This window comes from Carcharodon carcharias, chromosome 19 (genome assembly GCF_017639515.1).
Source record: "Carcharodon carcharias isolate sCarCar2 chromosome 19, sCarCar2.pri, whole genome shotgun sequence".
NCBI lineage: Eukaryota > Metazoa > Chordata > Chondrichthyes > Lamniformes > Lamnidae > Carcharodon > Carcharodon carcharias.
Window position 1 is genome coordinate 17,804,192 of NC_054485.1, and position 23,570 is coordinate 17,827,761.

Below are 23,570 nucleotides of genomic sequence, written 5' to 3' on the forward strand. Positions count from 1 at the left end.
TGACTCCTGCTGAAGTGTGTATGCATGAATACAGGGCAAGGGCAGGATCTGGCTTCTGTGTGATGCTATACAAGTTGAATAGCTAGTACAGTGAAAACTCACAGAGCAGTAGCCGCACAGATAAAATACCAGAATGCTCCCAGTGGCTCTGGAACGACATTCCAGCAATAATATCTCCAGTTGCGACAAAGAGATTAGGAAGAAAAGTGTTCCATTTTGATGTATCTCAAACCTAAAAATAAAGACAGGCAGTTTGTTTAAATGGGTTTGTGATCACAATCTGAAATTTGATCAGAATCTTACTCCTAATGTTTCCCCGACGCTGTCAGCTCTTATAGATCTGAACTGTGTTGAATAGTTCATTAAGTGAAAATATAAATACGGTTTGTTTCCTAAATTGGAATTATCCATTCGCAGGTTGGTGCAGTATGTCACAGCTCTAATCCACCAGGACTCAGAATGATTCATGTCTTCACAATTTGCTCTATTGTCAATTCTCATTCTTGGTTATACACGAAGCCCGTGTTTAATTCCATGCTAAATTAGATTTACAGCTTATAGCACGTAATTGGGGAAATTTCAATTTTAATTTATTGTAAATTGCATTACAAACCACACTGGCCCACACTACAGCGGGAGTAAAATCCATCCCTCACCCTTTTGGCTCATGAAGACAGGTTGCAAAATTGAGAGATACAGTAACATCCAAAGGGAAGGCAGAATGAGCATTTTTTAAAAATCAGGATGCATTGTTCAGCTTAAAAGAAAATGTTTTCATTACAATTTTTTTTGTTAATTTTAAAGGGACAGTTTTACCACATTGGAATTTCTTGAGATATTTGCTCAGAAAACTTTCTTCTTTCATGTTTGTCAGAGGGAAGTTTGCATTTCGCCACAGTGCAAATGTTTGCATTGAGGTTTCAAATTATCTTGCACTGTTAGCTACCTACAAAAATGTGGAAGGTATGATTCTTGATATGAATGTTATTGCATCAATCGACTGTTTTTTTACAAGGTTTAAAATTGAAAATCTAGAGCTAGCATATTATACTTATTTCCAGTGACTTTTTTTTCTTGTAACAAGTATTCTCACAGTAAAAATTTAAAAAAATCTAAAGCCAATGAAATAGGGCTGATTCTATGATTAAGACCAATTTTGTGATCCGAAGAACCTTGCAGCTTTAAAATGATCTTGTGCAGTTAGTTCAATTTGCTGTCTTTCACTGCTGTTTGGTATCAGAATATTCCATGTATTACAAGGGGTTTCCAGATTTTTTTAATAACACTTGAGGGATATGGCAGGAGGGGTTCTTTAGAAGCAAGAAGGTTGAGAATCCTGCATTACACCACAGTGAGAAATAAGATGTTTTTATTTCGACAAATGAAGCAGAAATGATCATTCAAAAGCAAGCAAGACGCATTTGCTTGTCTTATGTTCTCTCCTCCCATTTTAAACAAATCTTCTCTTCTCCTGAACCAGATGGATCTGGCAGAGGCTGATGACCTTAGATGAATCATTAGCAGTCTTGTCCTCTTAACCAACCATCAGAAGATGCACAAGTTTTTTTTCAACAGGAAAAAATGTATCACATTCACTGTGCTTCCTCTAACCATGTGGAGGAAACAGGCTCCCCCACATTGGTGGAAAAACAGTGTCCCATCATATTTTTTTAAACTTCAACATCCCAACATGACTTCACAGCCATAAAACAGTTTGAACACCTTTTTAATTAAAATTTTTCCTTGGCTTGGAGGAAATAGTCCAGTTTACTAGGGAGAGTGGAGCAGCAGAAGACTTCTAAGCTAGCGCTACGCCTACTGCATAAAAGCAAAATACTGTGGATGCTGGAAATCTGAAACAAAAACAAAAATTGCTGGAAAAACTCAGAAAACCTGCTGAGTTTTCCAATTTTCTGAGTTTGTCCTACACCTACTGCAGTTGTGCAAGGAAGGAACCCTGTGTTCATATCTGGAATCTGCTGCTGCTTAGATGGCGAATAACAGAGAAGCTGCAAACACGCTAAGCTACTATCAGCAACATGTGAGAGCCACAATATTCTTCCACTGTGTAATGGGATTCTCTTTTTTTAGCTCTGAAGCTCCACTCCCCTAATTTAAAATGTTCGCGAGACTGCCACAACCTAATAAATAAAACAAGCAGAAAAAATCACAACCCCTCCAATGTAAATGAAGACAATTGACACTTCTTAGTGAAAGAGTTTTTATTGTTTTCTCCCTTCCCCAATCAGAAACACGCTTTTCCAGATTTAGGCAAACTTGAGTTTTAAAAATTAAAACACACCTTAATGATAAAACTCAACTGCAAAATAAAATCTAGCTCCATTCTCATACCCTTAACCTTTTATTTCCTGTTCTTTAAAGAGAAGGAAAAATAAATAAATCTATCCTGGCCACAGATACCCATTTTCAAAACAAAACAAGTTCTAAATTAAAGTGGTGCCCTGCCTGATAATTTTATAGTTTGATTTATCAAAATATATTTCTTTTAAATTCTTACGGTACATTTAAAATGTTTCAGAATCTGGTTATTTGAAATTTTGCAGTGTTTTTTTGTTTTTTCCTCAAAGCTAAGCACAATCCACGCATCCAGTCTGAATATATCTGAATCAAAATTTGTGGAATCCTTGGTTCTTGGCAACCTGCAAAGGAAAAACAAAATAACTTGTAACTGCAGTTCAAACAGTGTTAATATTTGCCTACTCTTAAATCAATGTTACAGACCAATTCCAGAGTAACATACCAGTTAATGAACCAGTTACAATAACTGTAGGAATTTGTTCTGTTTCATGTAAAAACTGAAAATCAAATTACTTTGAAGTTGTGGAGTGACTGAAGAGGAGGAATATGAACATATGAAATTACCAGAAAGGAAAAGACCAGTTGGTCCATTGAGTCTGTACATGGTGCAACTGCGCATCATGATACCCAAAACCCTACCCACCTGAAGTCACAAAATCTCCTGGGAGAAACAAAAGATTTTCCTTTATGAAAATATCAGGTTTTAAAAAAACTCAGCTCTCTGGTTTTTTTAATGGCACCTAAGAACTTTTAAACTGGGTATCCATCTAGTAGCCCTCCTTTAAACCATTTTCATCCACCATGTGAGGAGACAAAACTGAACCCACTATTCTAGATGAGGCCTAACAGAGGTATAACACAAAGACAAAGTGTACTCTATTGTCTATATAGGATTATCCTAGCAAAACACAATGACACTTTACAAAAGCAAAATACTACCAATGCTGAAGATCTGAAAATAACAGAAAATGCTGGAAGTACTCAAACTTCAACTGCTTTTCTCTCCACGTGTTGCCAGACCTGCTGAATATTCCCCGTATTTTCTGCTTTTATATTATTACAGGGTGACTAGATTTTCTGAATCTTACAGCCGCAAATGATAATCTTCAGACATCTGAGAGCTGCAAGACATGGGCAACCTTTACAGATGCACTACTCACTGCTTAACTGACTTTGGAAGCCTTGTTCTTCCAATGTGGAAAATCAGTCCAGAGGTTAAAAAAAGATTGATTATGCTTGAAATAAAAAGTTGAAAACAACAACTGAGCAAAATATTTGAATCAGAGTATCTGTGTCCCGATACAGTAGATTCTTATAATCCTCTGTTCAGTATTAAACTGTTTCCTCCCTTTCCAGACGGAGCCCACAAGTCAGAGAATTAGCAGTGAGAGGGTGGTTAGGCAGCTGGAGAGTTCACCCCAAAATGGTGCTCATCCAGTCACCTGGTCATATGTCAGACCAGCAGGAAACCAAGAAAGGAATCTCGCGATGGAGCTTGGGTGGAGACTGAATCAATCATGGATTCGCTGAACAGTGGAGCAAATTCAAGATGAGCTGAAACAAATCTTTGATCTTGTTTGTAACCCTGCTCTTTGGTTCTCCCTGTCTGTGAAGCTGTTCATGCCTGAGGCTGCACCCAGCTGTTTACCTCTCTCCAATGTGCGATATAACAGTTTCACAGCTCAAGGAATGAGCCACACTCAAGTGTAAAAGAGCCGCATGTGGCTCACGAGCCATGGTTTGGCCATCCTTGCAGTAATACTTCGGTTGTTCATTAATCCACACCACTGGTCATAAACCTTTTGAGTTTCATGTACTATAACATGTATATCTTTTTTACCACTCAGTAGTCTTTAGTTCAGAACCTTGCATGGTATACACATGCTTGGCCTCAGTCATTCTCAGTCAATCTGACATCTTATAAAGTGGCCTGTTGTGTCGCATCCTGTTGCCAAAAGCTTCTTGAAAATTCAAGTATGCAATGCCAACTGGACTTCCTTCATTCACCAACTTAGAAACCTACTCAAAACATTCCACCAGATTAGTAAGACATGATTTTCTTTCAAGTCTTCAATGTTCCCTTCTATGATTTCTAAACATCCCTTATAACAATTTGCCTACAGCCCCAAAGTCAATTTCCTGGTTCTGATTTGCTGCCCTTTTTGAATATTAGCATAACATAAACTTCTTTCAGGCCATGGGAACAAACCCTGACTCCACTGTTAAATGAATATATAACAGCTTGTTAATCATAGCCCCCATTTCTTTGAACAACATTTGGTGAAAAAAAAATCAGGGCCACTTTTTCTTTCCAGGGTTATATTTGTTGCCATTTAGACAATTTTATAGAAACTACATTGTATTAACATAACCAAGGACAGTCTGTTGGAGTGAATATGGATGTAAAGTAGCAATTTAATGCCTTTGACATACCTTGGGAGCTCACCCGAAGCTGCCTGGAGGAATCATTCAACGATCCTTAATTGCATTGACTTCTAACATTGCTAAAAATGATTTTGTTATTGCCACTGCAATCATCTATCTTCTTCTTCAATGACCTATTAGCTGCTTTGATAGCAGCTTCTGATGCCTTTAGCTGAACTCAATACCTTGTCTTCTGAGAACCATTTTTATTTAACCTGTGCAAGTATTTGTGTTTAAGTCTGACTCGTCCTTGCACATGACCTGTTGGCCATTTTAGCTTTGTTTTATCATGTGTCCTCCTTTTGACCCTAAGAGCATACAGCCTTTGTTGCATTAGGATGGCTTTAAAGGCATTTCTCTTCTGTCTTGGTCATATCCCTGCCTGGCAGGCTAGTCCATTCCTCATCCATCTTTCCAAATGTAGCTCTCTTGAAATGTGGAACTAGCATTAAATTCTTGGTGACTTTGATTTGCCCGATTAAGCTGAATCTAATAATATGTAGTCACTTGTTGTTCAGGTATTCCCTCACACAGAGATCTGATGCTGCATCAAGTAACCAGTTACCACTAGTATCCTCACTAGTATGCTGCAATAGAAAAGAGTCATTTAAAATGTCTACTAATCTTTCAGCTTTGCTGCCCTCACCCCTTCCCCTACCCCCCCCAGAACCATGATAGGGCTCCCCTTGTCCTTACTTTCCAGCCCATCAGCCTCTGTATTCAAAGGGTTATCCTCCATCATTTCTGCCAACTCCAGTATGATACCACCCCCAAACACATCAACCCCCCATCTCCCCGATGGCATTCCACAACACCCTGGTCTACTCCTCTATCATCCCCAACACCTCATCCCTTCCCATTTAGCTGTAGGAGGTATAACACCTGCCCCTTTACCTCCTCATTCTCTAAGACCCCAAACATTCTCTTCCAGATGAAGCAGCAACATACTTCTACTTCTTTTGAAGTAGTCTATTGTATTCACTGCTCACAATGCAATGTCCTCTACACCGGGAAGACAGAGCAGACTGGGTGCCCACTTTGCAGAACACCTCCATTCAGCTGGTAAGCATGACTCCGATCTTCCTGTCACTTGCCATTTCAAATCACTAGCTCACTCTCATGCTCACGTTTCTGTCCTCGGCCTGCTGCAATGTTCCCGTGAAACCCAACGCAAGCTGGAGGAACAGCACCTCATCTTCCAATGATGCACTTCACAACCTTCTGGACTCAACATTGAGTTCAACAACTTCAGACCATGAACTTTGTCCTCCATTTTGAACATTTTTTTCCTACTACCAGTCTGTACCTTGTTCTCGTGTTTTGCTTTCAGGCAGCACTGACCTTTATTATGCAATTAATACCTACTCTGGACCAATGCTTTGTTCCTTTACTACTACCATTTCCACTCTCTTTGCCTTTTGTTCCATGACATCTTTGTCATTTAATCTCCCCTGCCCTCTAACCTATCCCTGACCTTCCCTTTTGCTCCACCCGACCCTCCCCCTTTCTCAACAGCATAAAGTTCATCACATTTCTACCTCTCTTCAGTTCCAAATTAAAGCCATACTGGGCTCGAAACGTTAACTCAATCTCTCTGTCCAGACCTGAGTTCTTCTGGCATTTTGTTTTTATTTCAGACCTTCAACTGAAAATGCAGTTGTGATGCACTTTGCTCCCCAGGACCAATTAACATGTAGTCAAATTACCGGTTTCACTGCCACAGTGGAAGTGTGGAAAACCAGTTTATGCTATGAAAAACTGAATGAATACTGGAGTCAATTAATAACTTGAATGCTTACCATTGCACATCTCATTCCTGCAATTAGGATGTGGCTACAACCACAGCTGCCTTCTGGGCAGCCTCCTTCTTGGCCTGATGAGCTTGTAGTACGGCCACAGCTTCTTCAACCTGCAGAAGACAGATTTCATATTTCCAACATGAAGCAAAACTGGTTCTCAAATCACTATTCACTATATAATTTGAGCAGCATTCCTTCCAATGACATTTGTCAATACTTTTGATAAAGTTGTCAGATTTCTTTGTTGAAATGTCACTTACATGGAGAAGCCCAAGTCATCAAAAATCAAAACCAGTTGAATACTCTTGTGTATTCAGCTGGTACTGGGTTTATGGGTCCCATTCCTCAGATACATCCTGGCCAATCCTGAACGACGACTGCAAATTTTACTGCAGAATCATCCTCAGATACTGCTATATTCAGTGGACTAGCCCACAATGGATAACAAAGATCTGAAGGCAGGTTTTTACAACAATGAGAAAATTGTGAGACTGCCTTCAGGTCCAGAAAAATTGGAGTGCTTTATATTGGAATGAGTTTTCATCCTTCTACCCAGCGCCCACAATGTCATATTTCTTTAAACATGGAGCAATTGTTTGGATGCTAAAACTATCTTTACCAACAGCCATAATATTGATCAGAATCAGGATACCTTTGACCGGAGTGATTCTGGGGACTCCAACATGTGTAGCAGCTCAGAGTTGTCTATCTCCAGAAGCATTCCAGTGATCTTTCCAGCTAAGGAAGGGTGCATACTCTGGATCAAGGGGAACAGCCGTTCACCTGAGAATGCAACAGAACAGAGTTTAGATCAGTCATTGAACTGAAATCAAGAGTGGATAAGGAAGGGACGAATGAACATTTATCAATCACTTTCCATAAGTATTAAATAGTCCTGCATTTATGATATGACATATTTGAAAGCTCAAAGCATTACTTATTATTTCCTTCACTTTTATCACTGCCATGTGACAAAGGTACTTCAGATTTCACTCACCCAGCATCTGCTTCTGTTCCTGAGGAGGGGCTGCAGCAAGCATGGACGCAGTCAGAGGTTCCTGTCCTTGTACAAGCACTGCAGACTGAGAGGGCTAAAAGAAAACAGAAAAAAAAAAAGCAAGGTCATTAGTTAGCCAAATTGTCTCTTTCTTCTATGTAGCCAGTAGCATTCCATTACCAAAAGTTGTAAGCCACTAAAACCAGTCTCTATATTGCAGCTCTTGGACCAGTTACCAAAAGAATGTGCAAGACTAACATGAACAAATTCTCCCGGTCTCCAGTTTTCCTGAGACTCTGTGATTGCATACAGTTTCTGCTTGAGGTCACTCTTGACAGGTGGCAGTTAAGCCATCATCTACTTCCTGAAAATTAGTACATTTAGTTGGCATTAATGTTCATATGTATTCTCTCAAATCTACAAATCACAGACATTCATAATGAGCTTGTGTTTTGATATAAACTAATAAAGGCTATTGAAAAGGATGAAAGATTATTTTTGGTAACCCTGGGCCTCAATTAGCTGTATATATTACATCGGTGACTATATGCATAACAGATTAAACTAGTCCAGTTTATCATGTATTCAATTAGGGTAATTTCACAACTTTATAGTACCTGCTGTACAGCCATTTGAGGTTGTACTACTGATTGCTGTGGGTTGCGGACAGTGGGAGCATATTTGTAAGGTGGAACACCCCGTGGTGTTGGGCCAGCAATTCCAGGGCGATGAGCCAGATTCTGAGCCGTAGATAACCCTGAAACAACAAAGCCATGAGCTAGATTTCCACAGAGCTGAACAAAAAAATCAGTGTTTGTCATTATAGTCCGAAAATCTTGCCTTCTAAAGGTAAGGATAGCAACTTCCACACTAGGTAAGGAGTGTACTATTAGTAAAACCAGGCAAGTGTTGCCAGGTTTATAGAAAGTATCCACCCGTTTCCTAGGAGGGATCCTGAAAGATAATAAGGAATAGAAACGCTGACAGATTTTTCACATTCAGTCTGAGAGTGAGTAGGCAAACTTTCACACCACCTACTCCTGTTAAGGCTGAAATCAAATAACTCAAAACAAACTCCAGGTCAAGCTTAGGACCTTAATGTCCTGTGTAGCTCAATTCCATAGAAGTATTCCCAGCCAGTTTTCTCCCATTACGATCTGAATGTGCCAACTTTGGCTAGATATTGTACCTTATCAAGTGGTCATTTATCAGCAATGAGTGTTTGCAGTGTTTTCAGTAGCAGAAATGTCAGCCTCACTTAGGAGTCAGAATATTTTGGGTTCACGCCTCACTCCAAAAACTTCAGCATCTAAACTAGACTTACATTACTCAGGGAGCACCGCATTGTCAGAGTTGCCTGGTTTCAGGGGAGATATTAAACTGAGGCCTTGTAAGTCCTCTCAGGTGGATGTAAAAGATCCCATGGAGTTATTTAAGAGCGCAAGAATTCTGCCAGTGTTAATATCAACATTTATCCCTCAACCAACATCACTGACACACATTATCTGATCACTTATCTTCATTCTGCTTATGGGACCTCGCTGTCTGTAAATGGGCTGCCACAACAGCCTTCATTATAACAGGGACTAAACTTCGAAAGTACTTAATCGACTATAAGGCCTTTTGGTACGCCCCATGTTATTATGTTCCTTGCAGAGCAACATCACAGCCAAGCCCAATATTGACTACCAGGGCTGGATTTCCATCCCCATAGGAAGTTGCTGCAGAAATTTGCACCGTGAACTGGCATGTCAGTACCATCCTGGCCTCAGGCCATTTTCCTGGAGGCAGGATTGGCAGCAGAAGTGCTATCTATCCACACCTGGTGAGTAGCCTATTGAGGTAGGTAAATTGTCACTTAAGGCCAATTAACAGAGGCCCACTGGAATTTTCCAGTTGGCCTGTGGCACTCCTGAGGCAACAGGGAGTAGGCCTGGGGCAAGATCTCCTGGAGGCTCTGAGGCCCTCCGTGTGGAGGGGCTCCCCACCCACAATGGTGGCCCAGCTGCTGAGGCCAATATGTAATTTAAAGCTTTTAAAAGGCGCAGGGACGGTGCTTCAAAAATTAATGCACTTTTAAATCTGAGTTCACTGGATATCATCGGGAGGAAGAACGATTACTGAAAACAGTAATCCTGGCACAGTCAAGGAATAAAAGATAATTTTTTTTTACTGTCAGTACGAATCATTGCCTCTGGAGAGAATATCAGAGGAAGCATCACCAGGATCTCCTGCAGGAATGTCCCAAAATGCATATGCAAGAAACCAGCCCTACCAGAATCATGTGTTCATCAAACTGCAACATCAACGCACAATGGTAGATCAGACAATTGGGGGAGGGAGAGTTCTAATGTTGATTAGCACTATATCATTTTCAAGACTTACTCCCAAATTACTAAAACCGTGATTCTAGTTTATTAATGAAGGAAAGCAAGAAAGATCCAATGCTGCTTAAAATGAATTATCTCCTGAATGTACTAGACCTGAGGGGCTTTTCACCTATTGTCTGTGCATTTGACTATTCTCAATGAATGCATTCCTTAACTGATAGTGCAAACTATTTTATATGTTTTGTCAGGATAATGGGAGGTGTACTGATATAACAAGTATTGTGGCTAGTAACATTTGCTCTACACAGTGCCAGGCAATGACCATCTCCAACAAGAGAGAATAAAAACCATCATCTGCTCTTGACATTCAATGGCATTACCATCACTGAATCCCCCTCTATCAACATCATGGGATTACCATAGATCAGAAACTCAATTGGACTAACCATATAAATACTGTGGCTACAAGAGCAGGGCAGGGGCTGGGAATTGTGCAGCGAGTAACTTACCACCTTACTCCCCAAAGCCTGTCGACTATCTACAAGGCACAGGTCAGGAGTGTGATGGAATACTCCCCATTTGCCTGGATGAGTGCTCCCACAGCACTCAAGAAGCTCAACACTATCCAAGACAAAACAGCCCGCTTGATTGGCATCAAATCCCAACAACTTAACCAAAAAATAAAAGCAAAAAACTGCGGATGCTGGAAATCCAAAACAAAAACAAAAATACCTGGAAAAACTCAGCAGGTCAGGAGCACAGTTAACGTTTCGAGTCCACATGACCCTTCAGCAGAACTAAGTAAAAATAGAAGAGAGGTGAAATATAATCTGGTTTAAGGGAGGCGTGGGACAAGAAGAGCTGGATAGAGGGCCAGTGATAGGTGGAGATAATCAAAAGATGTCACAGACAAAATAACAAAGAGGTGTTGAAGGTGGTGATATTATCTAAAGGAATGTGCTAATTAAGGGTAGAAAGCAGGACGAGCAAGGTACAGATAGCCCTAGTGGAGGTGGGGGTAGAGGTGGGGGTGGAAGGGATCAAAATAGGCTAAAAGGTAGAGATAAAACAATGGATGGAAATACACTTAGAAATAATGGAAGTAGGCGGGAAAAGAAAAATCTAAAAAGAGGGGGAACACCTTCGGTCTGTCCGCAAGCATTACCCAGACCTCCCTGTTGCTTGCCATTTCAACACTCCACCCTGCTCTCATGCCCACATGTATGTCCTTGGCTTGCTGCATTGTTCCAGTGAAGCTCAACGCAAACTGGAGGAACAGCACCTCATCTTCCGACTAGGCACTTTACAGCCTTCTGGACTGAATATTGAGTTCAACAATTTTAGATCATGAACTCTCTCCTCCATCCCCACCCCTTTTCCGGTTTTCCCCCTCCTTTTTGTTTTTTCCAATAATTTATATAGATTTTTCTTTTCCCACCTACTTCCATTATTTGTAAATGTGGTTCCATCCATTGTTTTATCTCTACATTTTAGCCTATTTCGATCCCTTCCCCCCACCCCCACTAGGGCTATCTGTACCTTGCTCGCCTGCTTTCTACACTTAATTAGCACATTCCTTTAGATAATATCACCACCTTCAACACCTCTTTGTCCTTTTGTCTGTGACATCTCTTGGTTATCTCCGCCTATCACTGGCCCTCTATCCAGCTCTTCTTGTCCCACCCCTCCCTTAAACCAGATTATATTTCACCTCTCTTCTATTTTTACTTAGTTCTGTTGAAGGGTCATTCGGACTCGAAACGTTAACTGTGCTCCTATCCGCAGATGCTGCCAGACCTGCTGAGTTTTTCCAGGTATTTTTGTTTTTGTTTCCAACAACTTAATCGTTCACTCCCTCCACCACCGATGCACAATGGCAGCAGTATGTACCATCTACAAGATGCAATGCAGCAACTCTTTCCAAGGTTCCTTTGACAGCACCTTCCAAACCTGTGGCCCCCATCTCCTAGGACAAGGGTAGCAGAGGTATGGGAACACCACCACTTGCAAGGTCCCCTCCAAGCCACACACCATCCTGACTTGGAACTATATTACCGTTTGTTCGCTGTGGCTAGTGGAAATCTCTCTTCCTAACGGCACTGTGGGTGTTCCTACATCACATGAACTGCAGCAGTTCAAGAAAGCAGCTCAGCACCACCTTCTCAAAGGCAATTAGGGAAGGACAATTATGGAAGGCCATGCCCACATCCCATGAATTAATAAATTACAATGTGTTTTGTAATTACACAAACACTCACCCATTCTCTGCGCACCAGGAATACCTCGAGGACCCTGAGTATTTCCTGTTGGCGTTAGGTGACGGAGAGAAGGCCTAGGACCTCCCTGACGTAGGGCATTTTGCATGGCTTGGAACCCTGTTGAAGCAAAGAACAGATACTGAAAACAATCAAATCATCTGTTTAAAAAAAGTTATATATTATATACTTAAGGTTCTGAAACCAAGAATAGCACCATCAGGAACTTTTCCCAGTTCTGATGAAAGTTAATGTTTCAAGTCGATGACCGATGTTTCTCTTTCCGCACATGTTGCCAGACCTGATTATTCCAGCATTTTCCTGCTTTCAGCATCCACAGTATTCTGCTTCCGTATAATTGCAACTTGTGAATAAACTCAGATCTACATTTTAAAATTTGTTGTGTCCTTAAAACATGTTGAATTTTTCTAATTATTACCCTAAAACCAATGTTCCCGCTAAGCTGCACAGTTGTGCAGCAATCTGGAACATATTGCACAGTGCAACAAACCAATATTCCCTCGAATGATGCGAGCTTGTGCGGCCTTACTGCGATAGAAAGGGATTGTACAATGCAACAAACAGGCTGCAGACAAGAAAGGAAAATTAACAGGAACATTGCTGAAAACTGGCAGAATTGTACCAGAACACATTTATACTTGTGACTTACACTAGCTGTCAAAATCCATCGTACTTGTGCACAAGTCACATCTCCAACTGTTCAAGTCAAAAACCTACATGAACATGCAACAATATTACAACCTGTTCTTAGGAACCAGGAATTTTCCACTAAATTAGCAAAATGAAGTAATGAATCACATGAAGTTAGAATTCTCAATTTAAAAAAAGTATTCCCAATTACATGCTATAGCGGTGCTAATATTCATAAAACACAGCACTGCATCACAATCTGTTGTCTTCCCAAAACCAGATTACACTTAAGCAACTAAATTAGTCTGTTGCTCGTGTGAACATTTTAATTAACAATAGTAATTGTGGTGTTATATTTTTTAAATTCTACAACTCCAAACTGGATATGCAATTGCAACACAAATAATAGTTAAGAACCCCATGAAGATATACATATTTGTTTGCATATAATCCTTAACATTAACTGGGATCAGCATTTGAATTAGTTGTGAATAATCTGAATTTATCACCCCTTCCCACATATTCCAGATTTGATCACCCCCAAGGGAAATTTAGGGGTAAATGCTTCAAGTGTCCAAGATCACTGGGCAAGCAAGCATCCTTTAACACAAGATAATGCTACTTACGACATTAGTTGTAGGCTACCAATTCCCATTTTTCTATTAACATTTCATGATGAACATCTGCTGGAACTGGGCATCCACATGCTCCCCGCCCTAAAATGCGCTACTCAGAATTCTCACTACAGAATGAAAGGCAAAGACTAACTCAGATCAACTGATGGATCAAACTTGGGGCTTCCTTGATCCAGAGCACCAAGTGCTACCTTTAACTCAATGAGCTATTGAGGAAATCTCTACCTTAACATTAAAACACCAAAAAAAGTCGAATAAGCAGTTGTAACAAAGTCTATTTTTTTAAAAGCCAAAGAGGAAAATCCTTCCTTGAGAAACACTCCCTACAGTTCCTGAAATTTTACGGATTTATATTATCTAATATCTTTTTTATACACCACATGCTTCATTATGAATAAGAGATTAAACTAACAAGAAACATAAAAGCAGATTGTAAAAGCTCCTAAAGGTATGATAAAGGAAAAGATTAGCAAAAACAAACGTGGTTCCATTACTAGCTGAGTCAGGAGAATTTATAATGGGGAATAAGCAAATGGCAGAGAAACTAATCAATAATTTAATGTCTGTCTTCACAGAGGAAAATAATAAAAACCTCCCAAAAATAATGGAGAATCAAGGAACTAGTGTAAACGTGGAGCTGCAAAATATTAACATTAATGGAAAAAAAGTACTAGAGAAATTATTGGGACTTAAAGTAGATAAATCCCCTGGACCTGGTGATCTACATCCCAGAGTGTTGAAAGAGGTGGTTGCAGAGATAGTAGATGCATTGGTGGTCATTCTTCAACATTCTATAGTCTCTGGAGTGGTTCCTGCAGATTGGAAGGTGGCAAATGTAACCCCATTATTTAAGAAAGGAGAGAGAGAAAACAGGGAACTACAGAACTGTTAGCCTGACATCAGTAGTAGGGAAAATGCTAGCTTCTACAATAAAAGATGTGGTAATGGGACACTTAGAAAATAATGGTAGGATTGGGCAGAGTCAACATGGATTTATAAAAGAGAAATCATGTTTAGACCTGTTGGGAGTTTAGTGAGGATGTAATTTGCAGGATAGATAAAGGGAAACGGTAGATGTGATATATTTAGATTTTCAAAAAGCTTTTGGTAAGGTCCCGCACAATTATTTAGTAGTCAAAATTAGAAGACATGGGATTGGGGATAATATACTGGCATGGATTGAGAACTGGTTAATGGACAGGAAACAGAGCAGGAATAAATGGGTCAATTTTCATGTTGGCAGCCTGTGGCTAGTGGGATACCGCAAGGGTCAGTGCTTGGGCGCCGGCTATTCACAATCTATATCAGTGATTTGGATGTAGGGATTAAATATAATAATTCCAAGCCTGCAGATGACACAAAACTAGGTGGAAGTGTGAGTAATGAGGAGGATACAAAGACACTTCAAGGGGATTTAGACAGGCTAAGCAAGTGGGCAAAAATTTAGCAGATGGAATACAATGTGGAGAAATGGGAGGTTATCTGTCTTGGTAGGAAAAACAGAAGTACAGGATATTTCTTAAATGGTGAGAGGCTGGGAAGTGTTGAACTTCAAAGGGACTTGGGTATTCTTGTTCACAAGTCACTGGAAGCTAACATGCAGGTACAACAAGCAATTAAAGAGGCAAATGGTTTGTTGGCCTTTATTACAAGAGGATTTGAGTACAGGTGTAAGGATGTCTTACTGCAATTATACACAGTCTTGGTGAAATAGCACCTGGAGTATTGTGTGCAGTTTTGGTCTCCTTCCCTAAGGGAAGATAAACTTGCCACAGAGGGAGTACAACAAAGGTTCACTAAATTAATTTCTAGGATGGAGAGAACTGCCCTATGAGGAAAGAGAAAATAGACTGGGTCTTTATTCTCTGGAGTTAAGAAGAATGAGAGGTGATTGTACTCAAACATACAAAATTCTTACAGGACTCCGACAGGGTAGGTGCAGGAAGGATATTTCCTTTGGCTGGGAGCGGGTATAGAACCGGGGGCACAGTCTCAGAATAAGCTGCAGGCCACTTAGTACTGAGACGAGGAGCGGTTTGTTCACAAAGAGGGTGGTGAATCTTTAGAATTCTCTATCCCAGAGGGTGAGGGGACTCAGTCAGAGTATGTTCAAGGCTTAAATCGATAGTTTTCTACATCAAAAGAAACAGGGATAGTGCAGGAAAATGGTGTTGAAGTAGATCAGCCATGATCTCATTAAATTATGAAGTGGGATTGAAAGGCTGAATGGCTTACTCCTACTACTATTTCTTATGTTCATTAATTTCAAGCAAGTAAACATGACAAATACCACTGCTATAATGCTCACCTTGGGGCCTGGTTTGTTGCTGTTGCCAACGTGGACTGGGTCTCATCTGAGCCATCTGATTTGGTGCATAATAGGTAGCTCTGCTTTGGGCCTGGAAAAAAAAAGAACCCATTTTATCCTTTCAGCAATACATTTCTTCTGCAGCTTAAAGCCCCCAGAACATGTTTTTCATAGTTATTTATTAATAGAAATTAAATCCTAGAGTTGTGTTAATCATACATTCATTTCTTTCCACTTTAATTAGTTCAGCAGCTGCTTAGGCCCTTCAACAGCGCATCCTTTTAATTTGTTTTGTTAACTTGGTTACATTGCGTTCCCCCTGATAATTGTGTGTCAATTTACTCACTGCAGGTTTAGATCCAGTGTAATTTGACTGACGCAGTACCAAAAGCAGAACATAAAAATCATATTAGTCGGCAAAATACTTCTCCACAGATGGTACGAAACATGGAGAATTCCATAGATATGAAACTGCAATACAAGCTACATGCACAAACTAGTTCTGCAATTATTCTGTGTATATCAATAATAATTCTTCGGGGGGGGGGTTAAACAAATGTAGGTTACTACCACCAGAAGCATTGCAGCAGTTGTGAAACATTCATAATGATTGAAATGATTAAGCAAGTGACATAATGAAAAGAATGACTGCTATAAAGCTATTGCAAGATTTCACAAGGACTTCATTTAGATTGGTTCAATACAAATGTGTTTTGCATCAGCTTGCCTGTAGTCATATCTCTTCCTATCAGGCTAACTATATAAGTGATTGAGTTTCTATCTTTACAAACAAAGTCAACAGTACATTAATTTTCTCAAAGAGAAAAGCTAAAACTCTCCATCTCTCTTCCCTAAGACATTCCTTCAAACATCTCTCTTTGACCAAGCTTTCTAATTTCTCTAACACTCCTTTTAAGTACATTGGGACATTGCACTATGTTATACTTACTACATATATTCAAGCAATGTTCACATAAGCAATGAGTATACTTCAAATAAAAAACATTGGGTGCGAAGTCCCCAAAACACTTAGCAACCAATGTTTTTTATTTGAAGTATACTCATTGTGTATGTGAACATAGCTTGAATATATGTAGTAGGTTTAACATAGTACAATGTCCCAATGTACTTAAAAGGAGTGTTAGAGAAATTAGAAAGCTTGGTCAAAGAGAGACATTTGAAGGAATGTCATAAAGAGAGGTGGACAGCTGTAGCTTTTCTGTTTGAGAAAATGAATGGACTATTGACTTTGTTTTGTAAAGATAGGAACTGAACTATTTACATAGTTAGCCTGATAGGAAGAGATATGACTATAGGAAAGCTGATGCAAAATACATTTGTATTGAACCAATCTAAGTGAAGTCGTTGTGAGATCTTGGAATAGCTTTATACCAGTCATTCCTTTCATGGTGTTAAATAATCTAAATTCTTTCTGTATGAAATCCAAAAATTATTCTATGCCATGCCTGTGTTAAATATTCTGACTTTACGGCTACTATGAATTAAGACAATGGATTCATGGAGCATGGTGAACAGCCTGAAACATGGATTCCCTGATGAGTAATTGCACTGGATGCTGTCACAGAGCATTACAGACTCAAGGTGGTTTCTAGCTTGACGCATGATCTTCAGCAGGATTATAGATATTAAGCCACTGCAAGGTCAGAGAAGGAGAAGAAAGTTATTTAGAATTTCCAAGCTTAGGAGCTTTCCAGTGACTCTTATTGAAAAACAGGGTTATGATGCCCCATGATTGAACAGCACAAAAAAAACACGGTGAAAATACTGAAAGACTATTGTGCTCATGGTCATGCCCCAGCATGAGTCACGACCTCCAAGAGGGAGTAAAAGAAACATCCTAAAATTATTCCATAAAAATAACTTGGTGTCTGTTGCTAAGTTGTAGAGACAAGCCTCAATTTAGAAGAGACTCATCTGGATTTACTCAGTATTGCTTTGGCACAACAGCTCCTCCAGGATCTGCACTGACAATCAGAACTGGATATAAGAACTAGGTGCTCCATTAGATAAGGAACTATATATGAACAAAGCCACATAACTGTACATTTGCTGTGTGCACAAACTTTTCCTTTTTCTATGACAGTACTATAGATAGGTGCGTTTTTCCTTAGCTGTAGTTGGTTACCATGGTCTCAGATAAACTGCTTCCTCTTCTACCATATGTTAAGTGTATAAATGTTAGCTGATGAATATTTCCTTTATCTCAATCCTTTGCTATACAAAGAAAGGATAAGAAGCTATTGATCACGAATAGTAGTATTCTACAGATCATTCAATAGCAGAAGGGAAATGGAAGAAAAATGTGTAAGAAAGTCCATGAAGTGAGTAAAAGGCATAGAATAATAATTCTAAGAGATTCAACTATCCTCAAATAGGGGCAACAGTACAAGAGCGAGGTACAACAACATAAGTCACTAGTTCAGCTGAGCTGGAGTACTGAGTCCAGTTCTGGATGCCGCACTTTAGGAAAAATGTGAAGGCATTGGAGAGAGTGCAGAAAAGATTTTAAAAAATGGTTCCTGGGATGAGGAACTTCAGTTATGAAGATAGAGGGGAGAAACTGGGACTGTTTTTCTTGGAGAAAAGAAAGCTGAGAGGAGATTTGATAAAGGTATTCAAAATCATGAGGGGTCTGGACAAAGTATATAGGGAGAAACTGTTCCCACTTGTGAAAGGATTGAGAACAAGAGGGCACAGGTTTAAGGTAATTAGTAAAAGAAGCAATAGTGATATAAGGAAAAACTCTTTCATGCAATAAGTGGTTAAGGTCTGGAATGTTATGCCTGAGAGTGTGGTGGAGGAAGGTTCATTTGTAGCATTCAAAAGGGAATTAGACAGTTATCTGAAAAGGAAGAATGTGCAAGGTTATGGGGAGAAGGCGGGAGAATGGAATTTGGTGAGTTACTCATTCGGAGAGCCGATGCAGATACAATGGGCCAAATAGCGTACCAAATCTGAGATTCTGAAACTGGAAAGAAAAGAAAAGGCAAGGAAGGGAAAAATGAATGGAGTTTTTATAGAGGAAGAATTCCTGTGATTTCTGCACCCAATCACTAGCCAGCAATTCCTAGTGAAAAGTGTATCTGAGTAGTTCTCTAGTCACAATAAATCTGGTTGGCTGTGATGCCCTCTTCTTCGATGTAGCCTGCCAATGGCCCAGGGAGACACTAGTGGATTTAAGGTGCCCAGCAAACCTCACAACAATTTTTTCTGCCTTAATGAAAAAGAAAAAAAATACATGCAATAACACACAAGTTAAATGCAGGAAAAGAAACTGTGGCATGGCAAGAATAGTAAGATGATGTATTAGTTATCACTTCAAGCTCTGCTCCTTTCAAGCTACCTAGGAAACACTCTCGTACAAAATGATGTGAAACCAACCCACCAGGCTGCTGGTCAATGGTGTTATTGGTAGAGCAATAATATAAGCAACTGATGCAAGGCTCATGAAAGCTTAAGTCCCAGCTGATTAAAAAACAAAAAAAAAATTACAAGAAAGGCCACTTATCTTTAAAACCTTCATGTCCATCCGTGGTCTCCCCACCAGGTTTCACTGGTCATGGTGGGGCCTTGCTGTCCAGCATGCATATGGATAGGTAAATAAATGTGGCTTTCTTCCCTGCCTCCTATTGCATATGCCACTGAGACTCCCACCTGCTTTGAATGGGACCCTGACTCGAATATACAGCGGGGCCAAAAACCAGCAAGAATAGTGCAGAACTAACTTCCACCAGATTTCCCAAAGTGTGTTGTCTATTAGTTTCTTAATCTGGTGTGCTAGGACAACTAAAGTTCCCATCAAGAACTCACCTGAGGTACGGCTGGCATAAAGTAGCCTCCTGCAGCTGGCTGAAATTGGTTGATGATTGTATTGGCTGGCATGGCCCGCATCCCTGCAATTCGTTGCATATACTGATTAGTTAAATGTGCCTTGCGTTCTTCTTTTCTTTGGGCAAGGGCTACGTATAATGGCTTGGAACCAACAATACGCCCATTCATTTCTGTTACAGCTTTAGTGGCTTCTTCAGGAGAGGAGAAGCAGACAAAACCAAAACCTTTGCTTCGGCCGTCTTCCAGCATAACCTTTAAAAGCAAAATAAGGTTGCAGTAATATTTAAAATTTGCTAATGAAAAAGATACTGTGGTAGAACAGAAGTTTGCAACTGCAGTTCCCAACATTCATAGTCTCTAATCTTAGCTACACAGTGTGGACAGGGGCCAAATACAGGGTAAGGCACAACCCAAATTTATTTTCTTAAATATACAGCTGTGAAAAGGAACAGTCATGACCAAAGGCCCATTGTACACTATGCTTATAGCCTATTCTCATAGCTGACATAGGTTTGGGACCAAATCACCCATCTATAATCTGTTAGGTGGGTTAAAGGGGTGTATTGAGATTTGAAGGAAAAAAAATGTTTTTCATATTGATATATTTTCATTTCTCAGTTATTTAAATCTACGAATACAATAAATAATCCCACTTTTCTGTAGGGTATAATTATTTTGGGACATTACACAAAACATTAGAGCAGAATTTTCTCGTTTTCCACTATCCTCTTTAAAAAGACTAGCTTGCCATTGTATTCATCAAATAGTATAAAAAGCAGCAACTATGTAACTAAGCATGTTATTCCAAAGATATGTTCCTCCTTTTCCACCATCCCCCACATATGTTATTTTAGAAACTAAGGGTGAATTGGCAGCAGGCTGGGAGGCAGGGAGCCATATAATGGGGAAAGTACAGGGTGGATTGTCCCAATTAAGTCCAGAGGCCAATTGAGACCCATAAGTAGCCATTTAAGGGCCTCATTCTGTTGCCATTGGTTGATATCAGCTATGGGCAGATGTCATGTGAGAAAGCCACTAGATGAACATTGACAGGCATCCCTCTGGCCTGGTGGGGGGACAGGAGGGTCCCTCCTTCTCAGACATCCTATGCCCAATGTAAGGACCCGATGGTGGAAAGGGAGGGACCCACGGGAGGACACCAACCTACCCTTCACAACGAGCCCCCTTCTATCCCCTTCACCGGGGCCTCTTACTAGCCCCAGCAATCCCACCTCACTCACCTTTGTCCAAGGCCTCCGGCAACAATCTTCATTCTCAGGTCTCCTGCAGTACGGGCAGTAGCCACCACTCCCAGTGGTGCTGCCAGTACAGAAGAGCTGCCAACCTCCGTGTGGCTGGAAGTTCTCAAGGGTCAGGACATCCGCCCTGCACCAGAAAGCGCAGCGGGAAATTCCCCTTTGTGGAGCCGGGAACCCCGATAGCAGCCAGTGAGCTGCCTCATTGGGAGTTAATGCTGGTAGGGTTGTCAGCACCTCTGTAGCCAGCAGACGGACCTATCGCTGCACCTGTTAAATTCCACCCTAAGTCATCTAAATTAGTTAGCCCCGAAAGCAGAGATAGGAATCGTGATGTGATGTGCATTTGACATTGACTGAAATGCAGCCGGCACGCCAACTTTGTGCTGCCAGTTCATTGTAAGGGGTTGGATTTTGTAGTCAGCAACGAAACAACAGTGCCTACCACTCACCTTGAAGAAAAATGACCACAAAATTCTAGCTATTTCTACGGCGCAGACTTCCCCTCTCCCAACGTCAGTTTGAATATGGTGCCAAGTCAAAGGAATCTCCAGGCAATAGCAATGTCATCAGACAGGGTAAGCAGCAATGATAGACATAATTTTACAGACAGGGCAAATCAGGAATTAAAACAACTGAATCACTTCACTTTTAATTACATTTTACAGTGAAATAAATGATTGGGACGTACACATAGGATTAAAGTAGAAACTAAAATTTAAATTTAAGAATATTATTCTAAAAAAAAATGTCTCTATCAATCTGAGTGTGGGGACAGGTGCTCAAGGAAGCATTCAAAGAGTCTCATAAAATAGTTTAGTAGATGGCTGGTGTCCTTAGTTCAAATGCCAGAAGAGAACAACTTGCATTGAGATGGCACCTTTAAGATTGCAAAATATGCCAAGGTGTGTTACAGGAGCGTCAAACAAAATTTGACACTGAGCCACACAAGGAAATATTGAGACAGAGGAAGGTTTTGGGGAGGAAAGGGGGATAGAGAGGCGCAGAAGTTTAGCGAGGATATTCAAGAGCTTCAGCAGCTGAAGGCACAGCTGGCAATAGTGGAGCAATTACAATTAGGGATACTGTGTTCGGAATTAGAATTAAAGGAGTGCAGATATCTCTGAGGATTACACCTTCCAGAATGTAAAAGAGGGCTGGAGGAGGTTAGAGATGGGCAGGGGTGAGGCTATGGAGGGATTTGAAAACAAGATAAGAATTTTAAAATTGAGGAATTGCTTAACTGGGAGCCAATGTAGATCAGCGAGCACAGGTGCAATGGATGAATGAAATGTGGTGGAAGTTAGATTACGGCAGTAAACTTTTGGATGAGTTTAAGTTTACGGAGGGTGGAAAATGGGAGGTCTGCCAGGAATGCATCGGAATAGTCTAGTCTATAAGTAGCAAAAGCCTGGGTGAAGGTTTCAAGATGAACTGAGACATGGGGCAGATTCTGGCATTATTAGAGGTGGTTCTAAGTGGTCCATGGTCATGGATATGTGGTCAGAAACTCATCTCAAGGTCAAATATGGCACCAAGGTTGCGAGCAGTCTGGTTAAGTGTCAGACAGTTGCCAGGGAAAGGGATGTAGTCGGTAAATACAGAACAGGAGTCTGTGGCTGAAGACAATGGCTTTGGTCTTCACAATATTTAACTGGAAGGAGTTTTTACTCTTACAGCATTTGATGTTGGACAAAAGTCTGATAATTTAGAGAGAGTGGAGGGATTGAGGGAGGTGGTGGTAGAGTTGGGTGTCAGTGTACATATAAAAAGCGACACTGCTTTCAGATGATGTTGCAGATTTGGGAAGTGACAGCAAGTTCAAGGACATTGGAGAGAAAAGGGAGGTTGGAGGTGGGTGAATCTTGCAAAGACAGAGGGGTAAAGGGTTGGTTTCTTGAACGCAGGCTGATAATGGCAGATTTGAAAGCGAGTGGGTCAGTACCCAAAGCGATCTGAGAGAAAAGGACAGTACCTGAGAACCGTTAACAATATCAGCTAACATGGGGGCCAGGAAGGGAAGTTGGGTGATCAGGATAGAGAAAGAAGTGGTGGGTCTCAAGGCCAAGACGAGCTTGAAGAGGACATCAGGGGAAATAGGAAAGCAACTAAAGAATTCAGGACAAGGGTGGGGGTGGGGGTGGGGGGAACCTTATAGAAGTTTGACTCATTGGGCTAAAAGGGAAGGAAATGACAGAGGGAGTAAAACAGATATCTCAGTCGTAGTGAGGCTGAAGACCATGAGCTCCTCAGGTTTGCTGACAACACTGCACTTGAGAACAACTCATTAAGGAAAATTGACCTTTCATAAAATTCTGGCTGGTACACTTTTTTTAAAGTTAAACTTGACCTAGAAAGGCCATCATAAACCTTTTAAATTTTTTATCCTTACTTGTTATTCTGCCTTGGTAAAGCACTAATTATAAACATACCTTGGCACTGGTAATTGAACCAAATGGAGCAAACTCTTTCCTCAGCTTTTCATCATCAATAGTGTCATCCAGGTTTTTGATGTATAAATTCACACCCTAAAAACATTTCAAAAAAGTTCAGTAACCCTACAGTTGTTGCTTAAATTAGCATTCTCAAATCTAGCAAGAAAGCTCCATCTTAAATATTACTCCAAAATAAATGGTGCAGGTGACTTTAGAAGTTTAGAATTTACATTATCAGGTGTTAAGTTTTAATTACCCATTTGATGGATCCACTGTTCAAATTTACAATGAATTATGGGCTGAAAATCT

At 40.4% G+C, this 23,570-nt stretch overlaps 1 protein-coding gene and 1 non-coding gene across 4 annotated transcripts in view; both read right to left on the minus strand.

The window, feature by feature from the left end:
* Positions 1–2,207: 2,207 nt before the first annotated feature.
* Positions 2,208–23,570, minus strand: part of pabpc4 (poly(A) binding protein, cytoplasmic 4 (inducible form)) — a 44,879-nt gene continuing 23,516 nt past the window's right edge. For 2 of the 3 annotated variants that reach the window (XM_041212231.1, XM_041212232.1), the window contains 9 exons: positions 23,259–23,354; positions 19,550–19,822; positions 15,719–15,809; positions 12,128–12,244; positions 8,157–8,296; positions 7,540–7,633; positions 7,195–7,325; positions 6,543–6,652; positions 2,208–2,660 (listed from right to left, as the gene is read on the minus strand). In XM_041212231.1, coding sequence (XP_041068165.1) covers positions 6,566–6,652; positions 7,195–7,325; positions 7,540–7,633; positions 8,157–8,296; positions 12,128–12,244; positions 15,719–15,809; positions 19,550–19,822; positions 23,259–23,354 — 1,029 coding nt within the window. In that variant the 3' untranslated portion in view covers positions 2,208–2,660; positions 6,543–6,565. Of the gene's footprint in view, positions 2,661–6,542; positions 6,653–7,194; positions 7,326–7,539; positions 7,634–8,156; positions 8,297–12,127; positions 12,245–15,718; positions 15,810–19,549; positions 19,823–23,258; positions 23,355–23,570 lie in introns of those variants that run through there. The other variant, XR_005945970.1, reaches the window with a different exon arrangement.
* On the minus strand, positions 17,606–17,737 carry LOC121292041. The gene has a single exon (XR_005946167.1). It is a non-coding gene; the product is annotated as a small nucleolar RNA SNORA55 (small nucleolar RNA).